This window comes from Lepisma saccharinum, chromosome 10, assembly GCF_977018435.1.
Source record: "Lepisma saccharinum chromosome 10, izLepSacc3.1, whole genome shotgun sequence".
Classification (NCBI taxonomy): Eukaryota; Metazoa; Arthropoda; class Insecta; order Zygentoma; family Lepismatidae; genus Lepisma; species Lepisma saccharinum.
In genome coordinates this window covers 88,878,074-88,893,787 of record NC_139238.1, presented here as the reverse complement: position 1 = coordinate 88,893,787, position 15,714 = coordinate 88,878,074, and the positions used below count along the sequence as shown (strand labels likewise).

At 35.6% G+C, this 15,714-nt stretch overlaps 1 protein-coding gene across 1 annotated transcript in view; it reads right to left on the bottom strand.

Annotated features, from left to right (window-relative positions):
* Window positions 1-14,313: 14,313 nt before the first annotated feature.
* The window catches only part of bel (ATP-dependent RNA helicase bel), a 65,059-nt gene continuing 63,658 nt past the window's right edge, over window positions 14,314-15,714 (bottom strand). Inside the window, exon 15 of the mRNA XM_083130087.1 lies at window positions 14,314-14,636. Within this exon, the coding sequence (XP_082986213.1) occupies window positions 14,599-14,636 (38 nt within the window). The 3' untranslated portion in view covers window positions 14,314-14,598. The remainder of the gene's footprint in view (window positions 14,637-15,714) is intronic.

The window sequence follows — 15,714 nt, the reverse complement described above, 5'->3', positions numbered from 1 at the left end:
TCATTTTACAGAATCCTAAAAATATAGGTCACTTAATAAAAATAATTAGCATACTACCTCCTCGATTTTGGGATAAACAAGGAGCAGGGTTCGTTAACAATCTACTTAGTATGAAAGGAATGCCTGAGCTACATTTACCCGGATACAATTTCTTGGGGCCGTATACGAAGCTGGATGAAAGATTGGCTTTGGGGTGACAAAGGAATCAATCCATTAGACTCAGCTTGTAAAGAACACGATATTGCTTATAGAGATAACCAAGATTTAGAAAATCGACATAAGGCTGATAAAAAATTGGAACATAAAGCATTAGGTAGATTGTTTAGTAAAGATGCCTCAATTGGTGAAAAATTGACCTCTTTGGGAACCGCTGTTGTAATGAATAAAAAGGTTGCTTGGGGGTGGGGAATGCCAATGTAATGTAGTAATTTTTATTATTATATAAATGATGACAGATTTGCTGATCACAGAAAAATTTCTTAAAAATATAAAAAATGGTAGTGGTATTAAAATACAAAAAGGCGTTACTATTTTCACATTGCCTCTACTACTATATAGTGTTTCAGAATTACGAAAACTTTTAGGTCCAACCAAAATAGGGAGTGGTGTTACGTTAGCACCTCCCAAAAGGAGTGGTATTACATTATCATCATACATGAAAGCAGTTAATAACCTTAAAAAACTAAAAGTTGGTAGCGGAATAAAAATTCACAAAGGCGGTTTCATATTTACTCTTGCCACATTGTTTGCCGCACTTGCTGCTGCTGGTTCATTGGCAGGAGGAGCTGCTGCTATTACAAGTGCTGTTCATAATAAACAGAAAAATGATGCAGAGTTAGAGGAAACAAAAAAAACATAATTTAGCAATGGAAACAAAATCGGGTACAGGTGTACGTAAGCGCAAATATAAACGTAAGACAACTATAACAAAAAACTTGATAGGATTACGCCTCTAAGTAACTATGATATCATAAAATTGTGTAGTGGTATTAAAGGCTTCAGAGGCGTTTATATGATAGATGAATTACCGAGTAAACCTAACAATTATGAATGTGGTGTTGTTAATCTTGATGTATCTAAAAATATAGGTACTCACTGGATATGTTATATTAAAGTTCGTGCTGAAAGTTTTGTATTTGACTCATTTGGGGGCGTTCCTCCTAAAAAATTAGTAATCTATCTTAACAAGATCAAAAATCAAAGCGATCAGCTTAACAATAACAATATTAAATATAATAACGATAGAGTACAAGGTTTTGATGAAGTTACGTGTGGTCATTTGTGTGTTACATTTTTAAAAATGTATGATGGAGGTTACAAGATTAAAAATATTTTATCATTATTAAATGCCGATAGACATATTTGGAAAAACTATTACAAACCTTAAATTTAAGAAAAAAATAATCTTACTAAATGGCCTATGTATTCAAATTGTCTGAACGAAACTCCATCTTACAAAAAACCTTGAGTCATTCTATCACTAATGACAATTTAAAAGTAGCACTGATTGGTTTTTATACTACATATCTCACTCCTAATATAACAAAACACAATAATACATTATTCTATGAAGAAAATAATGTTACAAACGAATTGGTTATTCCACCTGGTCAATATAGTATAACCGCACTTGAAGAATACATCAACTCACAATCGCCATTCAGTTCACAAAATATATCAATAAAAGGCAATGATGTTACTAACCGAGTTGAGATAAAATCACCATTCAAATTGAATCTTAACAATGCTATCGGTGAAGTACTTGGATTCGATATAGAACTGGAACCTAATAAAGATTATATTGGAAGTAAGATTCCAAAATTTCATCCATTCGATACAATCAATATTCATTGTAATTTAGCAAAGGGAATGATGTTAAAACATGATGATTACTTGCAGAAGCGAGCTTATAGACATAAAAATACAGATATCATTGCATCATTTAAAACTAACGCAGAGTTTAAAGAATCTATTATTTACGAACCAACATATCCACTATTTTTTCCACTTCAACATATGGAATTTGATTATATAGAAGTGTCTATTTTAGATGAAAATGATGATGCAATTCATTTTGGACATAGTCTCGTCACTGTAATTTTAAAAGTTTGCGAATAGCATTAGATTTTTAGAAAAATTATAAATTTTATTTATTATAAATGGAAAATAATATCATCAAGTATAGTTTTCAAGAATATCCACCAACACAAGAGACTAAAGGTGACTTAAATTCACCGAATAAAGATGTTATTTATGAAATAGACTCAGGTGATGGGTTTATACATCCTTGGAACGCTGATGTATACATGGAATACAAATCACTTGTTAGAGATGATGGCACAGGATACGGCGATAACGATAAGGTTAGGATAGTTGACAATTTCTTCTGTCATCTTTGGTCTCAAATATTAATTGAAAAATGTGAGTATCTTCTTGACAGAATTGATTATCCAGGTATTACTTCTACAGCTTTAGGAACATGCTTTCTTTCTCAAGCAGAAGCAAGAACATATAAAATGTCTGGATTTGAAACAGATGGGCAACTTAAAAATGCAAACAGAACAAAAGAGGTATTATTCAAACTAAGGCTTCTTGGTGGGTTCTTTAGTGGATTTCAGGATGTATTATATAAAGGAGGGTTGAAAATTACGTTTAAAAGAAATAACAATGATGATATGGCTGTCCATGTCTGGGAAGATGGAAAACCTGGAAAAATAGTAATTCAAAGTATGGTTATCAGAATGCCTGTAGTAAAATATGACCCATTAGTTGATATAAAGTTAAAGAATGATCTAATCAAGCAAGATTTTCCTATCAGCTTTATGAAAAGTAAAACAGTTAGAAAGTCTATAAGTGGAAAGTTTTCAGATATAGATTTAACAAATTCTTTTACAGCTGGTATATCTGACACGCCAGAGTGGGTTATAATCGTATTTCAAACAGATAGAAATAATACTAACCAGAAAAATTATTCAGCATATTTCGATCACTGTAAATTAAAATCTGCTTACCTAGAAAACGGAAGAGACGAAATATTTTCTTCATCTCTAAAGAATTTAGACATTTCAAAAGGAAAATTTTTAAAAATGTATCATGCGTACACAGAGATTAGAAGACTTGATGGTGTAAATGATGACTCATATTACACATTTGAAGAATTCATCGAAAAAAGACCCATGTATGTTATAGACTCGACTAAACGAATGAAAGTTGTAGATAAACAAAAAACCAGTTTACATCTCGTTCTTGATTTCGAAGAGGATGTGGCTGATAAAACTCTGTGCTATATCATAATGTTGAGCTACAACGTTTTATCGTATGATATCAAAAATCAACGAATCACTGAAAAGATTTAGATGGCGTTTGGATTTTGAAAATTGGTTAATAAGTAACAAAGATATTTAAGTTTTTATAATTTTATCCTTATAGTTATGCACCCAACACCACATTAGAAACTAGTATTTTTAACTCTCTTTTCATCTTCGTTCGAATTTTTAAAATCGGTTCATAAATAAGAAAGATATTCAAGTTTATATAATTTTATCCTTAGAGTTATGCACCCAGTAACACATTAGGAAACTAGTATTTTTAGCACTCTTTTGATATCCGTTGGAATTTTCAAAATCGGTTCATAAATAACAAAAATATTAGTGTTTTTCATTTTGCCCCTGAAATTTTCAGAAGGTATGCAACCACACAACACTTGCCCCTGAAAATATGCAACCCGCAATACATGGGTGGGCTACCCAAATCTGAAGTCAGATTGCCGAAATATCTAATAGGAACCAAGATAATGAATTTCTTATTTCTGACCGCTGTGCATTATATATACACAACATTTTTTGAATTTGGCGCCATGCCCCTTAGAATTAGACCGCCTGCTCGACATATTGCGCAATATATGTATCGTAGCAAATCTTCGCCGCCGTGACGGCAAAGTGAGAATATTTTACCTGATAGTGACATCTAGTAGAGAATTGTGGAACTTGTTAGATGTACACACACTTGGAACTATAAAGACCGATTTATAACATATTATTCTTGCCTGACTCTGTGGCTCAGAGAGTTAAGGCAACAGTCTAGTAAGCTTGGTTCAACCGATAATGTAGGTTCGAACCCGGCTGAGGAAGAACAAATTTATACACCCGGCCGGGTATAAATTTACTTCCACGTGACTGTTTAATGTTACTGAGTTATTGGTGGGTGAGTGAGGGGCCCCTAAAAGGTAAGAGCTGTGTTGGTGGATGCTATAGCTCGTATTCAGATAAAAATGCTGGGTGGAAAGCTATAGGTACACTTACAGACCTCAAAAAGTAATGAGAAAAAACCTAGGTGTCCATCTGGGGGAAAAAATAATAAAAACCAGCGCTGGTCCTCTCAGATGGACATCCAGGTTTCTCCAAACACGGAGTTTTGCTTCCGTAAATAACAGCCCTGGTAAAAATTCATTGCATAACTCCATATCTCAACTAAAATTCACCACATAATCATAGATAAAAATCATTGCATAACTCCATATCTCAACTAAACTTCACCACATAATCATACCATAGAGAAATTGAACCTCTGGCGTGGACGTAAAGTCCCATAAGTTAATCAAGTAATGAGTAAATGAAGGTCACTGGCGAGAGATTAAGTTCTCCCTAAACCTGTGTGGGCACAGCTGAAACCTCTGGCGTGGGCGTAAAGTCTCGTAAGTTAATCAGCTTTCAAAAAACCTAACTAAGGGAGTTAGTCTCTGGTGAGGTTTCCTCAAAAGAGGTTTTTTAGTGGTCTTAAAATGAATTTAATTCAAGTTCATTTATTGCCGAATTTAGCTTGTTTAATATTTCTACAAATGAATGAGAATGTTTGGGACAATTTATATTAAATAATTGCAGGTTATTTCTTCCTGCTCTTATTAGTTGGTTAGAGAATTCGTTAAATTCATAGAATACGTTATCTTTGAAAAAATACAACATTCCGTTATTGTATCTGAAAGAAGAATCCACGTTTGGTGGTAAACCGGGGAAATTTCTGGTTATTAGACCATGCTGTTTGGGTCTTAAAGTGCATTCATCTATTTCTGTAAAATATATGTCGTTATAAAATATAAACGTGCGACCAGAATAAGTGTTTAAAACAGTATGAATTCTCGATCTTGAATTGATGCCAAATTCCCCTATAGATTTAGGATAACCGTCTAATAAAATTAAACTGGGGTAATCGAACATGTATATCATATTTGTTTTCTGTTCTTTAATTATTAATACTATTTGTCGTGAGGGTCTTTGATAAACTGCGACAACTCTTTCAAAATCAGATGGTAAAAATGTTAACCAATCAGTGAGTCGTTGCGGTGCAATTGCAACTGTAGAATTATCAAAACCTAAAATCCAAACCCATTTGCCATAAAACACGTACAAGAATTCATTTACAATTACAAACTGATTAATATTCGTTAATTCACATAATTTAGGTGATTCCTCTGCTGCCTGTTCATCTTCTTCTTCTTCTTCGACATGTTTGTCTTCGATAGTTTGTTTCTTTTTCCCATATAAAGATTGTATGGCGAGAATGTTATCATTGTGTAATTCTATTTTGTTTGTGTTAAAAGCAAACATGAGGGAATCTTGATTATTATTATGAGATATTCCAAGAGCGTGTCCAATTTCATGCATCAAAACCGAGAAAAGATTTGTTTGGTCACCAGGTGTATTATCGTCTACTTGTAAATACCAAGATTCGTCTTGATCAAGATGTATTTCAATAGGTGAATTCGCACTGTTTGGGTAAGTTGCATGGCCTAACACACCACCTTTACCATCTAATACAGAGGTGCAATGTCCGCCTATTTTATGATTTCTGTGTGGAGTCCCACGCTTGTTAGATATAATAATATCAGGATTTTGTGAGTCCACTTCGAAATTTAAATCCGTGTGCTGACTCCATGTTTCAAAAGCGGCCTCGGCTATTCCTTGAATTTCACGATTAATTATTGCATAATACCATTTTATTGTCTTACTGTTCCATTTATATCTTAGCATGTTAAATTGCATTTCATCATCTTGTACCCCACACCTGGGACGATTAATTAATTCTAAAGTTGGTGCATCCAAAATTCCATTTGACTCTAAATGATAATATTCTTGAAAAATTCTTAAAGCACTTTGAAACGTAAGCGAATCTATTTGCGTGAGTTCGTTCATGGTATTAGGTAAATATCCATAATTATGCAGATACGTGATTGCTGATAAAGTCTGATTAAGTTCACATAACCCAAAATTTAAAAATAACAATAATGGAATAAACTTGTACATTTATTATTTATAATTTTTTTATCTTATAAATGAATCAGTCATCACACAAATACCTAGGCGCTAAATCATTAGAAGAAATGTTAAATTCGTCGTTCGAGTATATCAACAGTGGCGTCGCTAGGCCCTTTTTGGGGGGGCTTCAGCCCCCCCTATCCCTCGATAAGCCCCCCCAACTTTTAGCTATTATTACATACAGTATTTCGAGAAAACATATTTGAAGAATTGTTAATGCAGGAACATACCTATAGATACAAAAAATTACCTGAAGAACTTGACATACACCATCACATCCATAGTACATTTAATGAACGCCATTCCCAAAGACATGTTTCCGAACTTATGCAGAATGTTGCAAATTGCAGTGACAATTCCTGTGACATCAGCATCGTGTGAGAGTAGTTTTGCTGTTTGAAGAGAATCAAGACATTTTTGCGTAATAGTATGGGCCAAGACAGACTTTCCTCACTTGCAATACTGGCCATAGAAAAGGAAGAGTGTCATGAATTGTGTGTGGATTGTGTTATTGATAATTTTGCAAGAAATTCGAACCGCAGAGTACAGCTGATACATAAAGACATAGTTCATCAGCATTAGAAAAACAGGACAAGAATATCCATCTGTTTTCATAAAAATTAATGCACTAAGTCTATGTTAGTTTTAATTCCTTATGCTTGTTATACGTATATTATTGTCTTATTAATCACTTTGCTATTTTCAAACATTAAAAATATTTACAATAGTAGTAAGTCATGCATCTGGTTGCAGCCCCCCCAAAGCAGATGGCCTAGCGACGCCACTGTATATCAAGATGCAAGGTTTAGAAATAGGTAAACCGTATGAAATCACCAATGGTGAAATTGTAAATACAATGCATGGTCTAAAAGCACGCGTTACATTAGATAACAAAAACAAATTGTTTTTACCAGATCGATATGGCAAAACCTTAACTAATGAATTGATGCAAGAACTTGTTGACGATAAATTTAAAATTATATATAAAGGTAAAAAAGAGCTCTTTGATAAGCAAACAAAGCATGACATTGAATTTGTTAAACCATGAACTAACAGAAAATATCTAAAACAGCATCGTATCCCTTATAAGATTACTGGTGGATATGATGAAGAGAATAAAATTCACGTAGAGAGTGTAATTGTAATAAATCAGTCAGACACCGTCTCAGAAATTGAAAAACACTATATAAAATATGATGGACAAGAATGCTCTTGTTGTGACTGTAAGCATGAATTAATTACTTTTTTATCGGATATGTGTAACAAATGGCTGTATGTGTAAGTTTCATAAGAAGATCAAAGCGGAATCAGATAATATACAATAATAAACAACGCCATTTATATTTCGGTTTCCTCCAAAAATAAAAATTCTCCAGAAAATAACAAAAATATAGCTGAATTTTTACCTTGTTTTTTTAACACTTTTTGCCCTGATTTTGGGTTTTTACCTTACGTTTATTGGCGCCTGCTCTAGAAAATGACAAAAATATAGCAAAATTTTTACCTTGTTTTTTTAACACTTTTACCTTTATTTTGCATATTTCTCTTTATATTTTTGGTGATTTTTATCCTATATAAGACATATTTTGAAAAGTGTCCTCATCGGCCAGAATTTTTAGCTTGTTTTTTTTTAAATTTTTGTCCTGATTTTGGATATTTCTCTTTATGTTTTTGGTTATTTTTTGTACTGCTCTAGAAAGTGACAAAATATAACAAAATTTTTATTTTATTTTTTTAATACTTTTTACCTTGATTTTGAATATTTCTCTTTATGTTTTTGGTGATTTTTATCCTATATAAGACATATTTTGAAAAGTGTCCTCATCGGCCCCCTATAGTAGTGAGGTTGTAGTGGCGGCCGCGTGAGATGTAAACAATGTATCACTTCACATTCTTAAAGGCCGATTACTATTCAACCGAGAGGAATAACGTTTCGTATAAAATGTTATTAGGTACAAAACAATGGCGCCGCTTAAATACATGCTTTACAACGTTTACTGTACACGTATGGAAGAATATTTTAGTTGTTTCAAATGTAAACACCGTTCACTCAGCAAAGATGTTGTAATTTGACGTGCCTTTCATGCTGTATATGCAGGCGCGGAGCGTCCATGTAAGCTGGGCTTACACTTTATTAGTTCTAGTAAAATGTATGTAATTATATGGCAAAATTCGTAAAAACTTCAAAGTTCATCTCGGCCCGATACCAGTCTTCGAGATCCTGTTTGTTAGATTGCAACACTTCAGCATCAGATGGCACATGAGAACTCCCGCCTTTTGCTTTGGGAAAATTGTAAGCCGTCTGAATGTTGCCTTAGGGCCGGTTTTTCAATGTTCAGTTAAGGTTCATGTTAGCACGTAACTGGAAGTTAGTGAAAATTTCGGTTTTTCAATGTACAGTTAGCTCGTAACTGGAACTCTGGTGGCGATTATCTTTACTGGTACTTCTTCTTTCAGTTACCAGCCTAACTGGAAGTTACGAAGCAACATGGATGCCTCATGCAGCTAACGAAGTTCCACACTCGCAACTTCACTGTCAGATTAAGCAAGATATGATTCATAAAACTTTTAAATTCGTACAGAAAAAGACTTATTTTGTTTGGCAGAGCTTACCAACGTCCATGCAAATATGGAAATTAAGCAGCGTAGTTGCTAGAATTCGCTTGGCAAGGTTGTGTTGGAGAATTTGTGGCCACGATATCCAGTCTACCAGGCGGTACAATCTCCAAACAGTAATTTGGTATAGTGGTTAGCAGCACCACCTTCCGAAGCGTGTTGTGTTTTTTAATACGAGTTCGAGTCCTGATAACGGGTATTTTTTTCTTGTCAATTATTTATTACGTGTGATGCATTCAATTCACGCTTTATTGTTGAATGATCTTCTCGGATAAATATTACTGTAAATTTTAAATTTTATTTTTACTCGTACCTTCATATTTTTAGAAGTTTACAAAGCATGCTTACTATTAACATGTTTTTTTCGCTCAACAACATGCATAGAGAGGTACAAAGCATGTAGTGAAATGTACAATATTTACATATTAATAATAATAATATTAGTTTTTATATCAAAAAACGGGTATTATTAATGTCTCGACTTTCGAGTTCTTCACGCTTCTTCTGCAAGAAAGTATCTACGCTTGCGCCTCGTAACATCATTTATCCCACGTGGAATTGGCCTTTATTAGAAGAAAACCAAATTTGTAGTGCTGTCTTTCGTTAATTTATTTCGTAAGCATACAAAATGGATACGCAGCCATTGTTCCTATCGTTTCACAATGCAATAACGTGCTTTCGAGCGCGGCGCGCTTGTAGTTCTATATTTAAACGCCAGGCTCTGTGCCAGTCGACGCGGTTTCAAACTATACTAACAGATGGCGCGCAGATCGATTTCATGTAATTTCCGTGCTTCAGAATTGCCAACACACTGTTTCGGAGAACGAACCATGGTTTAGTTAACTGGCAGTTACTTTCACATTGAAAACCCCGGTGCTGGTTATGACTGGCTGTTATCTCCAACTGGCAGTTAGTTAACAGAAACATTAACAGGACATTGAAAAACTGGCCCTTACAAATTTCTGACAGCGAAGGAGCAGTGCCTACCGTCGCCCACAGTATCTGGAACGAGAAGAGCAAGGAATATAGGGAGAAGAGCGCGTCGAAACCCTAGGTGTGTAAACCTACGGGCAGAGGTTTACAGCAGCGTTGCAAACCTCATGTTTAGAAAAAGTGTTGTTCATGGACGTCCGCAGTATTTCTTTCCACCAGGGAGGATTAAGCAAAGTATTTTTTTCAGGGGTTGGGGTAAACTAGGTATATTTCCCTTCTCAAAATATACTAATTCAATTTGAAGTTAACATTTTTCTGCAACACCCTTACAACAATTAACAATTTGATGTGACTGAAATGAAATTATATGCGTGAAAATGGTTGACATTCATTTTTCAGGAAGTGTCTCCTCCCCTTGCCCCTTCTGGACATCCATGGTGTCGTTTAAACTCCGAAATTATGCTACATACTACTAAATTGTTCTGGGATTTTCATATTATAAATATTAATTTATAACAAAAACAAATATAAATTCGAATGTTTCAACCAACGGCATGGGTTCCACGTTATGTGAAAAGTTTGAGAAAATTCAACCACAACGAAAAGCGGCCTGTTGTTTTATTTATATCTCCAACTTACAAACAACTTTTTAAACTTGTGCGAGATTTTGCACCATTATGCTTGGGTTGGCTTCACTGAATACGCGCCAGCGAGACACAGGTCCTGCAAGAGGAGGGACTCCAGCGTTGTCGGGTATGAATGGTTGACTGCAAAGGAAATTTGAGCCGGTGGTGTTTCAAGGAAGTTTTTTTTTCCAGGGACAGGGAATTCTGAAGCAAAAAACTAACAGGAAGGGGAAAAAGGAGAAACCTAGAAATGAGCGGGATGCGGGAAAATTAGATACACATTGATGTGCTAAATTCGTTGTTGTTTCTGTTTTTCGCTTGTAGGAGAGCATAAACATTAGACATATTAAGATCTCTGTTTTCCGTTTATGTATGAACTCAGTTGGTAATAACTGAGCTAAAAAGTGAAATAAATAAATAAATGTTAATGAAAACTGAAGATTGAACCAATTTTACAAATTTCATGTCAAATGTGAACCAAATATAATTAATTACATAGTCCGTGATTCAAACACTCTTCGAACAACGTACGAAAAGCCTGTTTATGATCTTTTAGGTGTTAGATTTGCTTTTACACTATCCTAAGAAAGCACTTACATGTCCTTTGATAGAAATTTCTGGGTATATCCCTACAATTTGCGAGCATTTCTTTTATATTTTATATTGTATTTTTTTTTTTACTAAATATAGGGAATTTTAAGGCAAGAGAGGGAATTTATTTATATCCGAAAGGGATATTCCCCTCACAGTCCGAAAGATCACTGCTTTGAGCAGTGACCGATTTTGGATCTGGTTTCTTTTTGTTTCCCCCTTCTTGCTGTGTGTTTGTTAAAGTCTCGAGGTATTGCTTTTGCGAATTCCATCTTGAAAAGCGGAATGTAGTCCCTGTGCTGTGGTGTGATACAGTAGTGAAGTGCATTATGGAATAAAATGAGTGTGATTGTGCGGTGGGGTGCAGAACTTGTTGAAGACGTCGTTGTCCAGCAAGGATTTTGCTGCCAAGAAGAAACTTGTGGACATAGGTAGGCCCACCCCTTCCTTCTCTAGCAGACATAGTAACAGAAACGAAAAATAAAGTGCGCCGATTTTGAATGAATGAGGATGACGAGCCAACTCTCTGAGGGATGTTTCACGAGCAGCCAGCTTCCTCAGGACGTGAATTTCCGCAGCCTTCCCGGTGCTTTCTTCATTCCATACCTGTCTCAAAGTTTTAGGAAATTGTTCACCACACACATCTTTCTCTTTCTCTCTCTCTTTTCTAAAAAAAAAAAAAAAAAAGTCGGCGTGCAATCTCATTCGAAGACACTCCCTCTTCCTTATTTGCCAATATCTACCTCTTTTCACGTTCCAACAATCCTGCTCGACGGCCCATTCTGCACCTTCATCAATGCTGTGGTACTCCTCAACAGAGCATGAATACCTCGCAATCTGCACGGTAGCTGCAACAGCGCTCTCTGTAGCCACTGGCAACGACATTTACTGGGTAACCGCACTCCCTTCTTATCATTTTGCAACGCTCTTTTGACTTCGACCTTGTCTGCTCTTACATATACATTTCTCCCTGAACAGTACCACGTTTCTCATAACATGCTTTCCTCTCTCTGTCAGTTTGCATCACTTTAGTTTCCTGTTTCCTTTTCGTTCCCATGATATGTTCAAATTCCATACTGTTCTTATCATTTTGCAATGCACCATATTACATTATTTGAAAGACTATACACTGCCATTAAATGTGGAATAGGATATCTGACTCTTCAAAATTCTGCTTTCAATTCAGCAATCGTTCTTATTTTCGCAGCAACTTTGGACTTCTTGGTGGACAATACACTTCGCTGTTACATGAGATGAGTCACCCATAATTGTTTCCTTAACGTTCTCCATACTTGTAATGAATTTTAACGATCGTCACTCGCTCCTCCGTTATGTAGTGTTCCACATTGACTAACTGCAAAGTGTTTACCACAACATGTGGCTCACAGAATGCTGCCAACCATGTGTGTGTGTGTGGGGTGGATGGGACACAATTTAAATCCTGCCTTAATTTTGGGACACCCTAACTGAAATTGACAAAAATAGCTGTGTTAGGGCCAGTTTTTCAATGTCCTGTTAATCTTTCTGTTGACTAACTGCCAGTTGGAGATAACAGCCAGTCTTAACCAGCACCGGGTTTTTCAATGTGAAAGTAACTACCAGTTAACTAAACCATGGTTCGTTCTCCGACACAGTGTGTTGGCAATTCTGAAGCACGGAAATTACAGAAAATCGATTAGCGCGCCATCTGTTAGTATAGTTTCAAACCGCGTCGACTGACACACAGCCTGGCGTTTAAATGTAGAACTACAAGCACGGCGCGCTCGAAAGCACGTTATTGCATTGTGAAACGATATGAACAATGGCAGCGCATCCATTTTGTATGCTTACGAAATAAATTAACGAAAGACAGCACTACAAATTTGGTTTTCTTCTAATAAAGGCCAATTCCACGTGGGGGAAATGATGTTATGAGGTGCAAGCGCAGATACTTTCTTGTAGAAGAAACGTGAAGAACTCGAAAGTCGAGACATTAATAATAACTGTTTGTTAATATAAACACTATTATTATTATTAATATGTACATATTGTACATTTGACTGCATGCTTTGTACCTCTCTATGCATGTTGTTGAGCGAAAAAACAACATGTTAATAATAAGCATGCTTTCTAAACTTCTAAAAATATGAAGGTACGAGTAAAAATAATTTTAAAATTTACTGAAATATTTATCCGAGAAGATCATTCAACAATAAAGCGTGAATTGAATGCAACACACGTAATAAATAATTGACAAAAAAAAAATACCCGTGACCAGGACTCGAACTCGTATTATAAAACACAACACGCTCCGCAAGCTGGTGCCGCTAACAACTACACCAAATTACCGATTGGAGATTATCACGCCTAGTAGACCGGATATCCTGGCCACAAATTCTCTAACACAACCTTGCCCGCGAATTCTAGCAACTACGTTGCTTAATTTCCATATTTGCATGGACGTTGGTAAGCTCTGCCAAACAAAACAATTCTTTTTCTGTACCAATTTGAAAGTTTTATGAATCATATCTTGTTTAATCTGACATTGAAGTTGCGAGTGTGGAACTTCGATAGCTGCACGAGGCATCCATGTTGCTTCGTAACTTCCAGTTAGGCTGGTAACTGCAAGAAGAAGTACCAGTAAAGATAATCGCCACCAGAGTTCCAGTTACGAGCTAACTGTACATTGAAAAACCGAAATTTTCACTAACTTCCAGTTACGTGCTAACATGAACCTTAACTGGACATTGAAAAACCGGCCCTTAGAGAAACCACACAGCTATATCACTTACCTCCACTTTTGGTCTTTTATCCATACATGCTACGTAGTCAGCATTTTATGCCATCTGTTCTGCAAATCTGCAATATACCTTAAATCCTACTTTGGTGATGTAGGCAATATAAAATGAAACCGTACGTTAATGGAAAATAAATAAAATGTTTGATAATTTATTAAATTATAATCTTTTTTCATAATCAATATTTCCTGCTAGTAGTGCTCCCTGCCATTCAGGAAGCCCGATTGTCACGGGACTCAGCACACAACCAATGCAAGACTACCTACCACAAACCTGCCATGTCAAGGAAATATGTGGGTCAATGCTATTACATAAAAACACTTGAATTTATAACATGTATCAATTTCTTTGGAGGGGGTATTCACAACTTTTACAATATCCTACTCTTCTTCCCTATTTTTAGAGATATTTATGCACTGTACAAAATTAATATTCTACAACTTGTGTTGCAGTCGCAAGTACAGCAATCTTCCTTCTTTTATGTACTATTTAAACTATACATACATTTTTCATTATAATATAACTATAATCACTTTTACATACTTATGCATATGTAGTGCAAGAATTTCTTTTTAAACTCTCTGTACAAAAATATTCATAAAGAATTTTGATTCCAACATTTCTCTTAGAAAAACAGTTTTCTGAATTTTCTCTCCCTTTCAAGATCTTCAGCAATTAAAAAACAATTAAACAGCAACTCTCCTGGTTTCCACTCAAGAACCATAACCTATCCATGCACTATTATTAATCCAATACGATCACATCTTCTTCTTCAGATAATCCTACCAAAGAAAAATATTATCATCAAGGTAAATACAAAATGTTATATTAGACACAGCACAGTAACGAGTCTCAATTTCTTGGATGTTTCACAGAGCATCAAAATATTTTATTTAAACATCATATCATGGAGATTACAGTGTTGAATGTCAATGTTGTACAGAGGCTGTGTCCGAAAGGTACGAAGTACAGACTTGAAGTATGGTTCTTCACGGAAGTGACATCACCTAGTGCGGTTCAAAAGCGTCAAGTACACAAGAAATCAAGACCATTGCTCGGAGCACAGATAGTTGCAGAGTTTGTCACGTGATTTCCGCACTCTTTGTTCATTTGTTTGAAATCAAGGAAGTAGAAAGCCTGCAACAGGTTTAGGCCAGCAAGTTCTTCTAATGTGTGGAAATAAGGACATTTGAAAATGCTATGTGATTTCTATGGTGAAAAACAAGTGTTTAAAATGCAGGGAAAACAACGTGATCTTACTTTTATCTACTGATCGTATTTGGCGCTGCAGTCAAAGTGCAATTTGAAAGACTTTCACTACCAACCCACAACTTCAACACCGTACTGCAAGACCATACTCGGAGGATGCTCGTTTCAAGTAGGATCTTGAACCTTTCGGACATGGCCAGAGCAGTGACATTCAGTTAGGAAAGATTGAATACAGAAGGAATAACAGAATGTCAAGAAACTTCTTTTTTGTTTTGCAAAACGCTACGAATGTATAGCAAAGAGAACAGAACAGATGTGAAAAGAGCAGTTAATGTCGGCAAACACACATGAACAGCTGCTCCGAGCAAACCAATTACTGAACCAAGCTGAAACATCCAAGAACCTGGCCTGCTGTTTTTTTCCCAACCCAAGATTGGATGGCAGTAAATGGACATTTCCACTCAATTTTTTTTACAACAATTTTAAAAACTACACCCTGGAAAAATGACCCCTGCAAGTTCTCTCGTTTCTCTGCATCCAGTTTAAGGCAGAAACGAGACTTCCAAAGTTGCGAGGCTAGCTTTGCGCTGAAAACACGCCGCCACCATGTAACTACGTCACTCCTTAGGGAGGGTTGGTTTGTCGTCTGCT